Raw genomic sequence first — 18,566 nt, 5'->3', positions numbered from 1 at the left:
ATTATCAGCTAATTTGAAAATGTAAAAATACTATCAGATAGCCCTAATAAAGTGGCTATGAGAATGTGCAATTAGTTTTTTGATTTTCTAAAAAGTAACGACAGGAAAAAATAAAATTGATTTTTAAAAAAATCAGTTTTTTCGAAAAAAAACTCAGCAATCCTTGAAATTTTTAAAACTCTTTTGATGGCATCTTGGTGAACACCCCAAAGCGCAACTTTGACCCAATTTAACCATGTATCGTATCTATTACGGTTACCGAGATACCAATGCTCGTACCTCGAATTTGTAGCACCCTGTATAGATTTCCACCCTGTGTATCAATGAAAACATTTTAAAAACTTGCTTTAGATACGATTATACGATTGACAGCATATTTAAAAAAAAAACATTATTGGAACGAAAATGATAAAATATAGAAACCCTGATATTGGTGATTTCAAAACACTGAATCACCGTGTATAATATAACTGATGAAATGTACTGGAACAAACGATACTTCACATTCAGTTTTGCGATAATGTATGATGGTAGGTATAATAATCAATTTTATGCAAAATTACAATTAATTTTTTGGATCTATGAATTAACCGGTTAATGATTACCGAAAATAATAATAGAAATGCTTCTTATTAATTGTGTATTATGTCTTATTATTGTGTATTATGATAATTGTGATTTATTAATGAATACAATAATTTTAATTTTTTACTCTTATTCCGGCGCATCCGCCAAAATCTAGAAACCCTGCGCATTCGCCACATAATCATTCTTCATAGCATTCTAAGATAAATAATAAATATATAAATAAAACACCAACAATTAAACTGTAGAAACACTTCAATAATTTTGTTATTTTCTAATTATTTTATCGGTTGTTTTGCTTGTTATTCTGCTAATTTATAGCTCTTCGGCAAAGTCTTTGGTAAGGTAGATCCCTCTTTTTCAGCTCGATGAATTACAACCACAGATCAGGAAAATATCTTCATCTTCTTCTTCACATATCTGTCATACTGTCATCTGCTGTCTGCTGTCACTTCAAATGTGCTTTAAATATCGAGTGGACTGAAATTTCCGCTATATTTTTTCCAATAAACTTTTCCATTTTATATTGTGTGGTTCAGAAGCGTTTCAGATTTTTTGCTATTTCCCGAAGTCAAAGTTCAAGCAACCATTGTTTTAATTCATTCGAATCCCCTGGCATACTATGATTTGCGAACAAGATAAAGACAACACAAGTTCGCCGCAAAAACAACTGAACATTATCGATAACAGATCCTGTACAAAGCCAACCAAACGGGTAAGCGTCGTTTTTTTTTAATTACAATTAAAATTCATTGTTAATTTGGTTGAATTAATTAAAATCAATTACAATGTGTAGCATGGCACATACATCATTTCAAACGCTGTTGCTAACGGTGAAAATTGAAAGGTTTTGAGAAAGTTTCTTATTGATTCAGGTCGTTTTTTATTTGATTTAATATATGAACGTATGTTTTTGTGTATAAAACTTTTTTATATAGCTTTAAACACATAATTTTGCCTTTAATTGTTGTTCAAGTACATCTCACGTCAAAAACAACAGTCAATTAACAGCTTTGTAAAGGTAGTTCACACTTTTGTTTATTTTTTGATTAGTAATGTTCTAATATAGTTGACAAACAATGTATCTGTTTTAATTTAGTTTTTTGTATTTTTTTTTGTTTTAGCCATCCTGAATGCCTTAGTTTTGAGTTATTTTGCCGGTTTATTTTATGTTTTTAGTTCGAAACTAAGTTAGAACAATGACAAACAGTCAGGTAAGGTTTAATTTTGAATTTTGTTTTATTGTTATAGAGTTATTTTCTACTGTTTTATTTTAATTATAAATGCATTCGAAGGGTTTCTTTGGTGACAAATTATTAGAGTGCCACTCTTTTACTCTTTAAAGGGAGGTTTTAATTATTTTATTAAATCACGAATTAATTTAAAGGATATTATGAGATCTTGGCTTGCTTCCTTTGATAATATACGAGACAATCATACAGTTTTAATGATAATATTGTTGTTTACCAATAAAATTAAATGATGCAATTAGGTATTGTGGAATCACGTTTATTTATATGTTGATGGTTTGGTTTGGTTTGATGAATAATTATTTACACACATACCACAATGTTTACTATATTTATTATTATTTTGAAGAGGAGATGGTAATCTTATGTCTGTATTTTACTATGGAATAAATATGAATTATTATAGGTAATTTGTATAGGATAAATAAGTAAATTTTATTGAGAATTTTTTTAAAGTTAATGTGCTTAATATATTCACAATATAATATTTTGTTCTGTTGATGTGATTAAGTGGAAGTTTATAAAAAAAACAAATATTTGATGGACTTTACAATGGGTAGCAGATTTGTAAGTTTTATGCTGTTATATTTTTATAAAGATTTAGACCATTTATATAATATATGTAAATAATTATTATTTTGTTTAATAATTAATTTATAAAATAAAATACAAGTCTGACGAAATTTTTTGATTAAGATATTCTTTAAACATTAATATACACAGCTATTCACCTCATTCGACACGCAGTATTATAGCCACATGATTAGATTTTTAGAAATTTTGAGTGATACAATCGTTGGAGGACCACTAAAGCTATAATTTAAAATTATTTTCAAAAGGCACAGAGTGTCCCAAATAAATAAAAAATATCAAAGTTGTATTTTTTAATGGAACACCTTGCATATTATTACATTTTTAGTTTCTACGATTAAAATAAAGGTAAATTTAGCTTTTACCGTATCTTAATCTTACAGTTTGTGAAATATTTACGATTTTGTGAAAATACAAATAATGCTTCATTTCTCTAGGATTATTAAAGTTTTTAACTCTAAATATTGTACTGAAGTATTTCTATTTACTAAATTTTGTGTTGCAATAATACTACCTTATACAGAGCGTCTAAAAATGTATTTTATTATTTAAAATACATTTTACTAGCTTTAAACGGTAATAATAATTATTATCTTGTCAAGTTTTCATAGAAAACGCATTCTTTTATAATTTAGACCACACATTTATCAATATACCCATATAATATTTAAGTAGATAGACATTTTAGATTATTTTTAAAGATATAACAAATTTTCAAAGAGTACAGATACTAATATTGTTGATATAGTTCGCTTATTTCATTAAAAAAAAATAAAAAAAAACTTTTTAAATATTTGTAAAAGAGGACCAATTAATATGATCCCAATATTCGAAACCACATTAACTTACTATTTGCATTGGTTAATAATTATTGCTCTAAATACTTTAAAAAAACTTAATTTTGTATGTGTATTATACAGTGTGGTAAAAAGTAACACCTTATAAATTTTATTTCATTTTTTGATGAATGCTTATTTATAACAACTAACAGAGACGTTCACATTCATAATTTATTATTATGTTAATTTCTGATTCAAATCCATATTTATTTAGATTAATATATTAACAATCACAAAATGTATCACAGTATGTAATTAATTAATATTTGGGCGGAAATAATGGTGGTATATTTAATTAGTATACTCTTTTAGGAAGATTTAAATAAATAGTTTAATTTTTGTAAACAAATGGGCTAGTAATAATATCGGTTAGGGTACCTGCACATTTGTTGCTTTAAAAAATATCTAAAATGTTAATATTCCATTGGTATATTGATAAATGAGGTCTAAATTATAAGAAAATACATTTTCTATGAAAACTTGAAGATATAGGTAAAAAAGGGTATAACACAATTCGATAGACAATTAAATTGTGCATCTATTTCTCCTAAATAATACTACTAAATATATACTATATATATACTCCTAAAAACATTACTAGCCCATTTGTATGCAAAAAGAAAACTATTTAAATCTTTATAAAAGAGTATACCATTAATTAAATATAACACCATTATTTCCGCCCATATACTAATTAATTACATACTTAATTGTGTTCGTTAATAAATTATTATAAATAAATGTGGATTTGAGTCAGAAATCGATATAATAATAAGTTATCAAATTAAAGTCTCTCTTGTTATAAATAAGCACTTATTAAAAAACGAAATATCATTTTTAAGGTGTTACTTTTTATCACACTGTCTAATGCCCATACAAAATTCAGTTTTTTAGTATTTGGAGCAATTATTATTAATCAACGCAAACAGTCAGTTAATGTAGTTTGAATACTGGAATCATATTAATTGGTCCTCTTTAACAAATATTTAAACGTTTTTTTTTTATTTTTTAATGAAATAAACGAATTATATCGACAATATTAGTATCTGTACTCTTTAAAGATTTGGTACATCTTTAAAAATAATCTAAAATGTCAATAGTCCATGGGTATATTGATAAATAAGTTCTAAAGATAAAGAGATAGGTAAAAAATGGTATAATATAATTTGGTAGACAATTAAATTATGCATCTGATTCTTGTAAAATATACAGGGTGTTCCATTTAAATTAAACAAGTTATTGGTTTGAAGCATTATTTAAAATAAATTTTTAGACACTCTGTATAAGGTAGTATTATTTTTTATTATTGCAACACAATAACTGATCAGTAAATAAACTTTAGTAAATATTTAGTATTAAAAACTTTGATACCCTTTGGAGAAATGAAGCCTTAAATTTTTTTACTGCAATTTCACAAAATTGAAAATATTTCAAAAACGGTAAGGTTTTAAGTATAATAAACCTTAATCAAATTTACCTTTTTATTTTAATCGTAGAAACTAAAATGTAATAATATATATAGGGTGTTCCATTTAAAAAAATACAACTTTGATATTTTTTACTTATTTGGGACACTCTGTATCTTGTAAAATTATTTTTAAATTGTACCTCTAATAGTCCTTCATCGAACCCAAAACTTACAATTTGTAAAAATCTCATCGTTTAGCTACAATACTCCGTGTCGTATGTGGTGAACAACCCTGTATACTAGGTATGTTGACAATATTAGTATCTGTACTCTGAAAATTTGTTACATCTTTAAAAATAATCTAAAATGTCAATATTATATGGATATATTGATAAATGTATGAAAATACATTTTCTACGAAAACTTGGATAGGTAAAACATGGTATAATACAAGTTGAAAGACAATGATTGCCGTTTAAAGCTAGTAATTATTTAAAATATATTTTTAGATACTCTGTATTTTTCTCCATAACAAGGGGCCGTCCTCTGCCGGAACAGTGCGGCCTGTGAGGCCTATTGTGTTTGTCCCCCTTCTATATCTGCACCTATTCTCCTATCCCTGTGCCCTGCACTAGCTTATGCAGGTCCTTGATAGGATGGGAGCATGATTCCTCCGGTTCTAGCCTCTCTCTCTTCAGTCCTGACCCCCATTAGAGAGTGTAGTGGTCAGCGTAACATCATGGATGATTTTTCTCCATGCGCCTCTGTCTTTTGTCATCTCGATGACATCGTGCATTGGCTTGCAACAGCTAGTCGTGATCTGTTCTATCCATCGAGTTGGAGAGCGGCCACGTGGTCTACGTCCCTCCACCTTGCCTTCAATTATGTATGTGTCTTTCCATATTGTCCGGACTTTTCCTCATTATATGTCCAAAATATTTTAGTTTTGTCAAAACCTTTGGATTCATAAGCGCCCCAAGTGCCGCCTGACTGTCTGAGCATATATTGATGAGCTTACCTGAATAAGCTCTTCTATTGTTTTCTCTCGCACAAGAGGGGTCATTTGGTCCGATCTCATTTGGAGTAGATATCCTCCGATAGAATCTCCCATCTTTAACTGTCCCGTTTCTGTCCTATTTCCCAGGGACAAGACACCTTGTTGTCGATAGAGTCCCATTCTTGCCTCCGCCTGGATCACTATGTGAAGAGGCGGAAGGTCCAGAAGCGCCTCCATTGATGCAGTGGGCGTTGATTCCATTGCCCCTGTTATGCTCAGACAAGCAAGTCTTTGCACCTTACTAAGGCTGAGCATTGTTTGTTGCATTAACTTAGGCCACCATACCAAGGATGCATATGTTACTGAAGGCCTCACCACTCCAGTGTACAGCCAGTGCACCATCTGTGGTCTGAGGTCCCAGATTTTTCCATGAAGTCGTCTGACTACCGCTAGTGTAGTCACCGCCCTCCTTGTGACATTTTCCAAATGATGGTTCCAGGTCAGTTTGGTATCCAGCATGATTCCTAGATACTTGACCTTCCCCGAGAAAAGAATCTCATCACTAGATACTCTGTATACTGTAGTATTACTTTTATTATTGCGACACAAAATTTACTTAAATACGCCTAGAGAAATGAAGCATTAAATTTATTGTCCCTGCATTTTCACAAAATAGTAAATATGTATTTTCACGGTAAACCTTAGTTAAATTTGCCTTTATTTTAATGGTAGAATCTAAAAGTGTAATAATATATCGGGTGTTTCATTTAGAAAAAATATAACACTGATATTTTTCTTAATTTTAAACTGCACCAATTTAAAATCATTTTCTCAAATATAAAATAAATTACAGCCTTCGTAAGGTCAAGCAGTAAGCGCCATAAAAACATACAGAAAAGTACGAGCCGTCTTTGACGCCGTTTTTTTTATCTATATCTGTTATTAATTATAAATTTTCGATCTGACGACACTTTTTATATTGACGTTTTTATTTTATTATTATAAATTTTAAGATATTTATATTCAATTTAATTATTCTTGTAATGAGTAGGATACTAAAATTAGAATTAATTATACTGTTAATCTGATAATGATGATTTCTAATTTAACCTAATGCAAAGATTAGGTGAAAAAATGGAAAGTAAACATTGTTTTAAGCTGTCGTATAAGTGAATTATCGCATTTTTGCAGTTGTAGTTAGTTCATTAACACACACTTCTGCTTTTACCTGGAGAAAGTGTATAAAAATCATAGATTAGACCACATTCGTTTAGGAATGGTGTGATTGCAATTATGGTAATATTACAACAATTTGTTTTAAAACATGAGACGTTTTTAATTTATTCGTTTAGTTAATGCATAATTTCATAATTATTTTCTGTATAAATTTTGTTGTAGTTTTTTTTCTGAATTGGTAGTAATTTAGTAATAATAATTAGTAACTATATAATTTAAGTAAATTACTTATGTTGGAAATTTTTGACCCAGGGTATAATGAAACGTGATTTTCAATAATAATAATAATTTTTATTTTAAAAGAATGATTAATTAGCTATACAGCTATACATATACAGGGTCGCTTTTATGTATGGAAACGATCGATTATTAGGTAAAATATAGGAGGTACCGCAAAAAGTTAAATACAAAAGTTATAGGATTTTTCAATATCCATTAGCGAGTAATAAATTTAAGTATACAGGGTCGTTCATAAAGTCGTGGCACATCAAAGTTTCATTTTTTTAAATACAACCCCCTGTATATTATTACATATTTCAATTGTTCCTTCAATTTTAAGCAAAAATCGAAATACACACAATGTACTCTTAGATTAAAATGTACCAAAGCAACCGTTTCCCAGTTATTGACTTTTGAAAATATCATTTAAACAATTCGATTTAATTAATTTCGATGTGTTTGGTTTGATTTAATGATGCCATACTGCCGAAACTGTGATACTGTTGTAATGGGTTTTTAAATTCCTATTAGCTACTAGTAAATTTAAATATACAGGGTCGGTCATAAAGTTGTCTCACATCAAACTTTTTTTTAAATGAAACCCCCTGTATATTGTTGCATATTTCAATTCTTCCTTCAATTTTAAACAATAATCGTAATACACACTGTACATAAATTGCAGAATTGAAATGTTAAACTAACATTTTGTAATTCCCAGACTTGCTATTGCTCTCATTTTATACATCTAAAAAAAATATATAATAAATCGAAAGATTATTAAGACTTCAACACTCTGTAGCTTCGAAACAAAACAGAATCGGACCTATATTGATATGAAAAATAAATCTTATTTTTACGTGAGGAATTTCCCCACGAGAAATGGCACCTGTTTTTTGAAACACCCTGTATAAACAGTTATTATTTACATGGACAAAACTCTCTTCTTTAACAGCACTTAAGTGACATAAAGGGCCATTACTACCGCTTTCCCGTTCAAAATATTCTAATAAGGTTGGGATGAGGTTTTTGCAACGGCTATTAAGCTGATGCGGTATCTTGTACACTTCGCACTAAAAGCGGTTCTAAAAAGAACAATGTTCGACTGCAAGGTCTGCTAGTAAAACTTTATAAGCTTAAAGTATCATTTAAACCAAGACCTCGTAAAGTGTCAAAGCGAATGATAATGTCAAGAAATAAATAAATAAATGTAGCAATTCGACATTGTGACACTCCAGAGCTAAAAAGTAATGTAGAATATGCTTTTTAGAGTGCCATTTTGAATCCAAAAGCCCAATATTTAACCCAATTTATAGATTTTGGGAGAGGCCTAGACCCCATGGGCCTCCCCTCTGTATCCGCCACTATCCATGGAGATGTAAAAAAACCAAACTGAAAATATAAAAGAGAATAACAATATATAACAGGATATATATATATATATATATATATATATATATATATATATATATATATATATATATATATATATATATATATATATATATATATATATATATATATATATATATATAGAATAACAAGGACAATAAATAAGGCTAAAAGAAAATCGAAAAATAAATAGAAAAAGAAGAATTTAATAAAATCAAATAACTAATTAAAGTTTTAAAAATAAGAAGACGAAAAATTGTCAAAAAGAAATTAGATTGTGATGAGTGTGTATTATTTTTTGAAATACTTTTTTCTACAGGATGTTATTGAAGGAGACAGAAGAATAAAATATAAATAGATATTTAAATTAGCGCATCAAACGTCAACAATTTAGTTTTTATAAGGATTTACCATTGTCACATGAATAATTTTAGAATGTAAATTGTCACTAATTTGTATCAGTACCTATGACTAATGTAAGAATTTGCAGACGTTATTTGTAGTGATGTGTTACAAGAATAATAAATATATAGAGGGTGGTCCAATTTTGGAGTAACCAAACTTCAATAATGGATAGAAAAAAAGTTATTTTAACCGAAAAATATGGGGTGTTGGAATTTTCAACAAAATTTCGATTATTTTCGACAGTATTCGAAAAATACTGTTTAATATGAAATTTTAAATATCTTAGTATAATAATTTTGTGATTTTATCTCATCCTGTAAGTTTATGTACCCTGTATATTAGAAAGAAAACAGCGGAATTAGGGAGTCAACGTGAAATAGACTACATGCAAACAAACGACAAATTAGAAATATATCACAAGCAAAAATGTTAAAAAGAAATATTAGGGATTAAGTGCAAACCTAATGTATGTACTAGGATGTATTTCAGGAAAATATTTTAACTTTTATGGGGTGGCTCAAAAAGGTGTCAGTAGATCGGAATGATTTTTTAAATGGAACACCCTGTATATTATTGCATTTTTGGCTTCCTTTCAGGTCACTTTACATAATTCTAAGATACTATTTCGACAGTTTCAGAGATATTATTTTTCAGCCTTTCTTAAAACAATTAAAAATAAATACAAGAATCTGCCGGAAATCAAAACTATATTAGTTATTTACTTTAGATGGTCTGTACTTAACTTTGCTATAAATGTGTTATAATCGTAAATCATACAGGATATTCAAAATTCTACGCCAAACTTTCTAAAGTATAAAATCATTTTTCTTTGTTTTTTTTTAATAGAACTGTTATATACTTGCCAATGTTCTTTCAATAGATGGAGAATTAAAAAATTAACATTTTTAGTATTTAGAGTAGTAAATTTTTATCAAAGCCACTCAGTGATTTTTCTCTCGTATTTTATTGTTAAAAGAGCCATATGAACTAATACTGCGTGTATCTGCGAAACCATTAAAAATTTTGAAATACTCAAAAGATATTTAAACTCAAGAGATACAATGGTTTACCTTTCTCCTTCATCAGCCATTATTCTATCCTTATTTTCCCATCTCTCTTACACCGAAAACATTTGCCAGATTTACCTGTATATTGGTATTAGTATTCGATTAAATACCACAACCAATTATTAAGTAATAAATAATTTCGTTATATTTTTGTAATATATCAACTACATTAATTTGCTGACGTCAATTTTTTCATTTAATGCTTAACTGCTTTACTATTTTAAATTTTATAATGGAATAAAAATATCATGGTCGTGTTTCTTTTAATAATAAAAAGCAGTTTGGCAACGTCAGTTTTAGAAATATGCCGGCGTAGTACAACCATACAACGTATTTCGAGGATGAATGAAAAATCCTAGATTCTCCTTTTGCGATGTTGCTATGCCGCCGATCAAGCTCCATATTCTTTATTTGCAGTATTATAGTATTTTTGCGTTATTTTGTGGACTTCTGTGGACATTAATTTGAAAATATGGTGCATTCATGTATTGTGTACAAGAGAGTGTATCATTTAAATCCAAATTTAACTTTTCACCGGTAATACAAATAAGTAGGGTTAGGTATATTACTATATCTCAAAGACTGTATCCTATTCTCTATAGATCAGAGGCGTACCTAGACATAAAAAATAGCAGATCTCTAAATTATATTTTTAGGTTTATTTTATAAACCATATATGTATTATGTTTTTTAAATTATATATTTATTAATTAAATTATTTGTAGGAAAAAGGTACATGGTACATACTAATTACCAATAAGTTAATAACAATTCCTGTTTCCCTTTTAAGAAAGGGTATTGAATGTTAAAAATTAAATCTAAGTTCCATAAACCGCCTGTAATTTATAAACAACATCTATTTTCGAAAAACCGTACTTTCTTATAAGAATAACTCTAATCTAGGTACCTTGACAAACCATTGCCTACCTTTTGTGAAAATTTTATTGGGGTGTACCAAAGATGGAATTTTGCGGCCTTACTTTTTTTGTTGCCGTTACAATTTTATAAGGCTTTTGTTTTAAATTTTGGTTACTATAATGTAAATCTTTTGACATACATATAATTAATGTTCTTATTACATGAATTTTATGACTTTCTTACATTTTATTGTATTAAAATTCTTTGCACAATCACTTTTTATTATTTATAAACAATATGAATTTTCCTTTGCAAACAAGAGAAAAAAAACTAATTATTTTTTTAAACTAAGAACCGTTTACTAAACAATCACCATTTTATTTTATTTATGATTTTGTAAAATTATCGCTAGACTTTTCTGATGAGTGTGTATTATAATATCAAATAATTTTGTTTAGATATACACATACCGTATGATCGAATAAAAACGGCGTCCAGTTGGCTTGGAAATGACGATCGATGGCATTTCCTATATAAATTTACATATAAAATGACAACGATCTTCATTTCATAGCCATCGCTGACGCCGTTTTTATTCGCTCATACGGTATAATATACATCTTATATTTTCAGTTCTGATTTACTGTGTTTGAAACATCTCTAAGATGAAAGTTAAGGTAAATAAATGTTGAATTTTCTTACTTCTTATTCCCTCATTAATGAACAATTGTGAACTCATAAAAATTATAAGGCACATTTTAAATTTTATTCACTGTTTTTTATTGTAGTTGTAAAATTCATATATATAATAATAAAGTTTTTATCAAAAATATGTGAACTCTACAAATATTGGTTTTTGGTAAAATATTGTATTATTAGGTTAAAATAACAAGATATTTTATGTTCTTTCTATTTTAAAAGATCGCTTTCACAATACAATGTTACATGTATGTAATATATTAATGTATCAAACTTCTTGTGACATGATTACACTGGATGCAGATGTGTGCAATTATTTAGTTGTCTTATCTTGTCAAGATGCAGTTATCAACTGTCTAATAACAAAATAAAATTTTATTTTGTTATTGCTAATCGACGGAATCTCATTCGCCGGAGACGAACAAGGTTTGGAACAAGATATTGAAACTGCATTTACTAATACACCTAAAATTTGATATTTTATTTAATAAAATAAAGTAAAAAAGGCTTATTAATTTTTTAATCGGTATTCTTATGTGAAAAGCCATCTTATAATAAAAAATTATGCCGGTTTTTATTTTATTTCGCTATCCTCCCTCAACTTATTTTTTTTACAATGCGACAAATATGTAAGATGTAAGTTTTATTATTATTTTATTTTAATTTATTAAACAATTATTTTAATTTCCTTAAAATACTGTCGGTCGATCGGCACGCCACTGGAAATTGACCTCAAGCGTCTAATCTTTGTACGCAACTACATTGTTGCCATCGAGCAGATACCCCTATTTCCTTCTCTATTCATTCTCTCTTGCACTCGTTGATTTTCGCAAACCAATGTGTGATGAAGCTTTAGAGCGTTTTATGAATGGATCATTGTATCTCCCGAGTTTAAATATCTTTGGAAATACTTTAAATACAAAAAATACAAAAAATGTTAATTTTTTAACTCTCCGTCTAATAAAAAATGTTCCATTAATAAAAACGCAGAAAAATTATTTTATATTTTAGAAAAGTTTGGCGTAGAATTTTGAACACCCTGTATGATTTAAGATTACGATATTTATAGCAAAGTAAGCATAGACCATCTAAGTAAATACCTATTATAGTTTTGATTTCAGGGAATTTTATCGAAATATATTTACTCATATCTTAGGATTATGTAAAATTACCTGAAAGGAAACCAAAAAGCAATAATATGCAGGGTGTTCCATTTAAAGAAAATCGTCCCGATCCCCTCACACTTTTTGAGCCACCCTATAGAAATTAAAACATTTTCCAGAAATGCACGTTTGCACTTAAACAAAATTCTCAACTTTTTTATTCTAGGAGCTACAGATGTCCGACGCACTTTTGCCGGACCCTGTATGTTGAAATTGATATTGTATCAAATTTGACGATTTAAATATCGAAATCGATATTTAAATTGTTCAAAACTGACCAGCTCTAGTTACTTACTTTTTTAATAAATATGATGTCATAACTCGTTACTTTCTTTATTAAGGATGATTATCTCGGGAGCTTAAGATCTGAGATAAATGTTTTTATTGTGGAATTCGGTAGGAGTTTTTAGTATTTTATGACTCTGCTTATAACCGGGTGTCTCAATACACCTGTCTCAATAAAATGTTCAAAAAAAAACTTTGATGTGTTTCCAATATCTTCATAAATATAGAGATATTTATTTCTCTACAACTATCAAATCGAATTTAATCATGTAAAGTGGTCAAAATGGAAGCCAAAAATATATTCAGAATGTTTCATTAAAAAAAATTACCCCTCCCTCTTTTTGAGACACCTTGTACATGTGAACATATTTTCTTGAAATATGGCATAGTACACAGTCTAGGTCTGCACTTCAAACAAAATCTGTAAGTTTTTTATTATAAGATATATCTAGATGCACAACGCATGCACTATTGCTGGACTCTCTACAGGGTGGTCCGAACTGTATTCCGGAAACTTCGGCAGTATATTCTGCAGATAAAAATAACTAAAAAAGTTCATGTAAATTCACAAAAATGATTTTAGAAAAATCATTCACTAAAATGTTTTACTTTTATTACGATACACCACTCTGTATGTACCTGCATGTATAGTGAAAATAAAATTTGCATTCTTATCTTTGAGGATTATGAATCTAAATCTTATATTTTAGAAAGATCACAAGCATGAATACTATTTGATGGGTACAGTATTTTTTCATAAACAAACATTTTGTTAATAAACATTTTATTATAATAGCCAAAAAATGAAATAAAACAGTAATACTGATAATTAGGAATAATACGTGTATGAAGCATTGTAAAGGTACGAAAAAAATAAGAATTTAGATATTTTTCAAAATAAAACATAAATGGAACTCTAGAGATATTGATAGAAATATCAAAAATTCTAAATAATATTTTTTTTGCTTAATCTTTTATCTACTTATCTTTCCGGCCAAAAATTACTTGAGCTAAATCAGTTTAGATAAATGATAAGAAAATTTCTTAAAAAAAATATCAACTTTCCAGAATGTAATATAACCGCCTGGCAGGTAAAACATACTGCGAAAAATATGATTAAAAATAATGTTTTTTATAAATTAAGTCAACTCCAACAAACGAATATTAATGTAAGTTGAAATTTACATTTCTTGGTGTTCTCTTCATTAATTAGTGTATCATTTTATGTTTTTGTTTACTAGTTCTAGTATCTTTAGTCTTTAGTGTTTATTTATTAATAATAATTTCAATAATTTACAAACACAGAATTTTATACCTAAAAGTTGATTAATTAACTTTAATCTTAATTTTTTGAAATCAGTACCTTTTGACCTTATTTCTACAGTACTAAAAGCTATTATTTGCTTATCGTTTGATGTCTTTAATTTACAGCTACTCCAGTTTTTATATCAGATACGGATGGTATACAAACTTTATTAGTGGCTAATACTACTCTTTGAGTCTACACTTACTTTTCTCAATTTTTCTTCCACTTAACTTTACAAAAATACAAAACACACATAATCAAACAAACCAAAATGAAAAATCAAAATCGCAAATATTTATCATTTTCCAGAACGCTCATTATTTGACATAAATTGACACAATAATAACCTTTAATTTGACGAAGAGTTTGGCAAGTTTCAAAAATCTTAAGTGGAGTTCATACGCATCTGCGTCCGTGTGTCGTTTATCGTTCCGTCACTCTAATCACATTGAAATATGATCTGTCATTTTTGAAATAAACCAATAAGACTGGTTAAAAACTACAAGAGATAACGCAAGACGGACTCACTGGAGACTTAACTTAACGCCAAACATGAAGTTTGGGGAGGACATCGCACTGAAAGAAGAGGCAGGGAAGTACTGGAATGGTGCGAGATCAATAACCTAACCGTACTAAATGACGGAATTTACCCAACCTTGGTCAGAACATCTGGCACATCGTATATTGATCTGTCAATAGTATGCGATGGATTACTGCAGATGAAACCCATATGGCAAGTCCTTGAAGATCCGGATGTAACAAGCACAAGTTTATTTTTACCGAAATACCATCAGATAACTCGCAAGGAAAAAAAATCAGGTATAAATACGGAGAAATTAATAAGGTTAAGCTTAGTGAAGCATTCAAATATAGCATACCGGGCAAGTCACCAACTATGTCAGCTTACAAAATGGCAAAAATAATTCGCGCAGCATACCATAAAAGTACTCCGACTGTCCGTTGTGATGAAGACTTCCAGATGCCGTACTGGTGGAACGAAGATATCCAAACAAACATTTTAGAAGTAAAAAAAAGGAGAAGAAGGTTTCAACGAGAAACAAGAAAAGATGATCTTCGCGAGCTCTATAAACGTACCTACAAAGAAGCAAAGCAGGATCTGTCTCAAAAGATCAGAATTGCAAAAATAAGTTCATGGGAAAAACTGTGCGATGACTTACAAGAAAATATTTACGGCCAAGCATATAAGATAATAAGATCCCAGCTGAAAAAAATGCCACCCAGAGTTCAAATGGACCCAGAAGAAAAAATCAAACAGTTTAAGGCTCTATTTGTATATGAGAGACAAACCTGGACTCAACCAAATAATATACAAACCGTGATAAGAGAATGTGATATTTTTTGTGATTCAGATATAATAAATGCTGCCAAAGATATAAAAATTAACAAATCTCCGGGCTGTGATAATTTGCCACCAAATGTGATAAAAACGCTAATATTGGACAATGTAGAATATTTTAGAACATTTTTCAATAACTTTCTTCAGAGAAATGAATTCCCTAAAGAATGGAAGAGATCCAAATTAACTCTAATAGAGAAACCCCGGAAGCACCTAAATGATCCACCAAAATATCGTCCGATTTGCCTCATTGATGTAATCGGGAAAGTCTATGAGAAACTCATCAATACGCGACTCTTGGAAGAAATTAGGAAGAAACGAAATGGTATGCATCAAAACCAGTATGGATTTGTAAAGGGAAATCTACCACACATGCAATAAAGAAAATATCGGATATCGTGAAAAGAAAAGCCACTTGGCATAATGCTTTGATTTTAGTCGACGTTAAAAATGCATTTAATTGCGCGTCATGGGAAATAATTATTAAAGAACTTAGAAGATGGGGCATAAGTAGCTATTTGGTGAACATAATAAGAAGCTATCTTGATAATAGATTTATAGTTCTCAATAGAGAAGATGAAAGAGAGGTATTCGGTGGCGTCCCACAGATCTCGGTGCTGGGGCCAACTCTGTGGAACATATTATACGACAGTGTCATGGAGCTTACTGTACCAGGTGGGACAGAGTTGATCTGTTACGCCGATGATCTTGCTGTGATAATAACAAAAAAAAACTAAAAGAAACAAAAAAATAAACGACCTCGACCTAATGCAGACTGTGGATGATACACTAAAGATCATAGCCAGATGGATGCGTGAGCACAGACTCGAAATAGCTGTGGAAAAAACAGAGGCGATTTTACTGAGCCGCAAGAGAAAAGTTGACCATATAAGGTTTAATTTTAAGGATATAATAGTAAATCCAGTAAAGCAAGTCAACTATCTTGGATTCCACATAGACCGTGCACTCACGATGGGCCTGCACATCAAGGAGGTGTGTCTGAAATCACAACGAACTGCTAAAGCGTTGTCCGCAATACTGCCAAACATTCGGGGGCCAACACCAGCAAAGAGAAGAGTGTTAGCATATGCGTGCCAGAATATTATTATGTATGGAGCACCTGTGTGGAACGAAGCAACCAATATGCACGCAAATAAAAAAAGACTTGAAGGTGCACAGAGAGTCATGGCTTTGAGGGTCTGCTCGGCGTATCGGACTACTTCAACTGAGGCAGCCTTGGTGATATCGGGTCTGGTGCCCTTGCATCTTCTCTCAAGAGAATGAGAACAACATCTCCGCAGATACCCTCTTAAAATCAGTAACAGAAAGAAGAGAACACTTTGAAGCCATCTCAAAACTGGCCCAAAATATACTAGAGGCAAAATACAGCGAAGAGCAGGGGTAATGACAAAAAAGGAACAGTCCGGCGCTACTTGAGGAGATGCGTCCAGCGGGTCCAGGTAGACGTGGCAGGAGCAAGGGGGTGACGTTTAGTGGGTAGTGTCCTCCAGACAGCTTAAGGAGAGATTGAGTCCCACACTCCGTACGTAAAGGTATTTTACACCTACGAGTATATACCCATCTAGTTAACTTAAAAAATACTAGAAACTTTTTTTATGAAATAAATGGATTGGTATGGACGTCATCTGCCTTTTTTCTGTTATCGTCTGTCGAAACCTTACCTGAGTCGCGTAAGACGTATACCAACATTAGAAGATGTAAACAAAACCTGACAGTAATATGAAATAATATTTTTAACGTTCTCTGGGAATTACTACACTAATTTGTCTAAATCTATAATTACATAGTATTTTGAATATTATTCTCTTATTACTTATACAAACTATCATTATTTTTAGATATGGTTCAAGGGAGTGAGAAGCTCGAAATTCAGACACGTCTACGGAGAGCCAGCGAAAAGAGACAAATGTTACGAAAACATTCAAATCACGAAAAACGCTCACGATTCGCAGTTTTGCGCTGTGAATCCCAAATTCCTGGCTGTGGTTACCGAAGTTGCCGGTGGGGGAGCTTTTATAGTCGTACCAATAAATTGCGTAAGCGCTTCATAACCCTACTTTATAAAAAAATTCATAGTGTTATTTTCAATTCTATTAAAAACGTTATATTTTTAGACTGGCAGGCTGGACTTCAATGCCAGTAAAGTTACTGGACATTCAGGGCCGATTTTGGACTTGAAATGGAACCCTTTCAATGACAATGTCATTGCGTCATGTTCCGACGACTGCACAGTAAGTAAAATAGAATTAATTTATGAAATTTTGAAAATATTACACCACCAAAAATAAAGAAACATGATTTTTATTTTTTCATTTTTAAAATATATATCTATCTGTTAAAAAAATGTATCTATGAGTCACTGGACTTAGCATTCAAGGAAACCAATTTCATAATACAGGCAGTCCTCGATTTACGTCGTTTCGTGTTACGTCGTTTCGAGTTACGTCGAACAATTTTTTGTCACTATTCCTCAAAGTCGTTTGAGTCGTTACGTCCCACTGTTTCGAGTTACGTCATTTTTTGAAAAGAACGATCCAAATTTTAAAAGAAGTCTGGACAAAAACAATAAAATTTTAGCAACATACAAGCAGGGTTGACAGATCATCATAATGAAAAAGCGGCACAGTGTTGATCATTACTTAATTAACTATTACGACTTTTGACGATACCCACAATAAAAGTTCCAACCAAAAAAATATAAATAAATACTTTCTAAATATGTTTACTTTACTCTCTGGTATTTCTGTAGTTGCCATATTAGTATATGTATTATATTTACTATTATATGGATAGTTAAAAATACTTTTTTGATTAGATAATGAAAAAGCGGAACTGTAAAAATACTCGCCCTAATTTGTTTTTCATAAAAAAATACTTTTTTTATGTTTTTT

The 18,566-nt window shown here is 30.1% G+C and overlaps 1 protein-coding gene across 5 annotated transcripts in view; it reads left to right on the top strand.

The window, feature by feature from the left end:
* The first annotated feature begins 1,025 nt into the window (after nt 1–1,025).
* Nucleotides 1,026–18,566, top strand: part of LOC115889293 (coronin-2B-like) — a 28,039-nt gene continuing 10,498 nt past the window's right edge. Inside the window, exons 1-4 of one of the 5 annotated variants that reach the window (XM_030909243.1) lie at nt 1,026–1,300; nt 1,710–1,799; nt 17,514–17,711; nt 17,790–17,906. In XM_030909243.1, the coding sequence (XP_030765103.1) occupies nt 1,785–1,799; nt 17,514–17,711; nt 17,790–17,906 (330 nt within the window). In that variant the 5' untranslated portion in view covers nt 1,026–1,300; nt 1,710–1,784. Of the gene's footprint in view, nt 1,301–1,709; nt 1,800–2,372; nt 2,403–6,860; nt 6,967–14,059; nt 14,161–17,513; nt 17,712–17,789; nt 17,907–18,566 lie in introns of those variants that run through there. The other 4 variants (XM_030909240.1, XM_030909242.1, XM_030909244.1 and 1 more) reach the window with 4 other exon arrangements.

Source organism: Sitophilus oryzae, unplaced genomic scaffold (genome assembly GCF_002938485.1).
Source record: "Sitophilus oryzae breed Bouriz unplaced genomic scaffold, Soryzae_2.0 scaffold_813_pilon_pilon, whole genome shotgun sequence".
NCBI lineage: Eukaryota > Metazoa > Arthropoda > Insecta > Coleoptera > Curculionidae > Sitophilus > Sitophilus oryzae.
The sequence above is the reverse complement of the archived record's forward strand: the minus strand, read 5'-3'. Positions and strand labels throughout refer to the sequence as shown.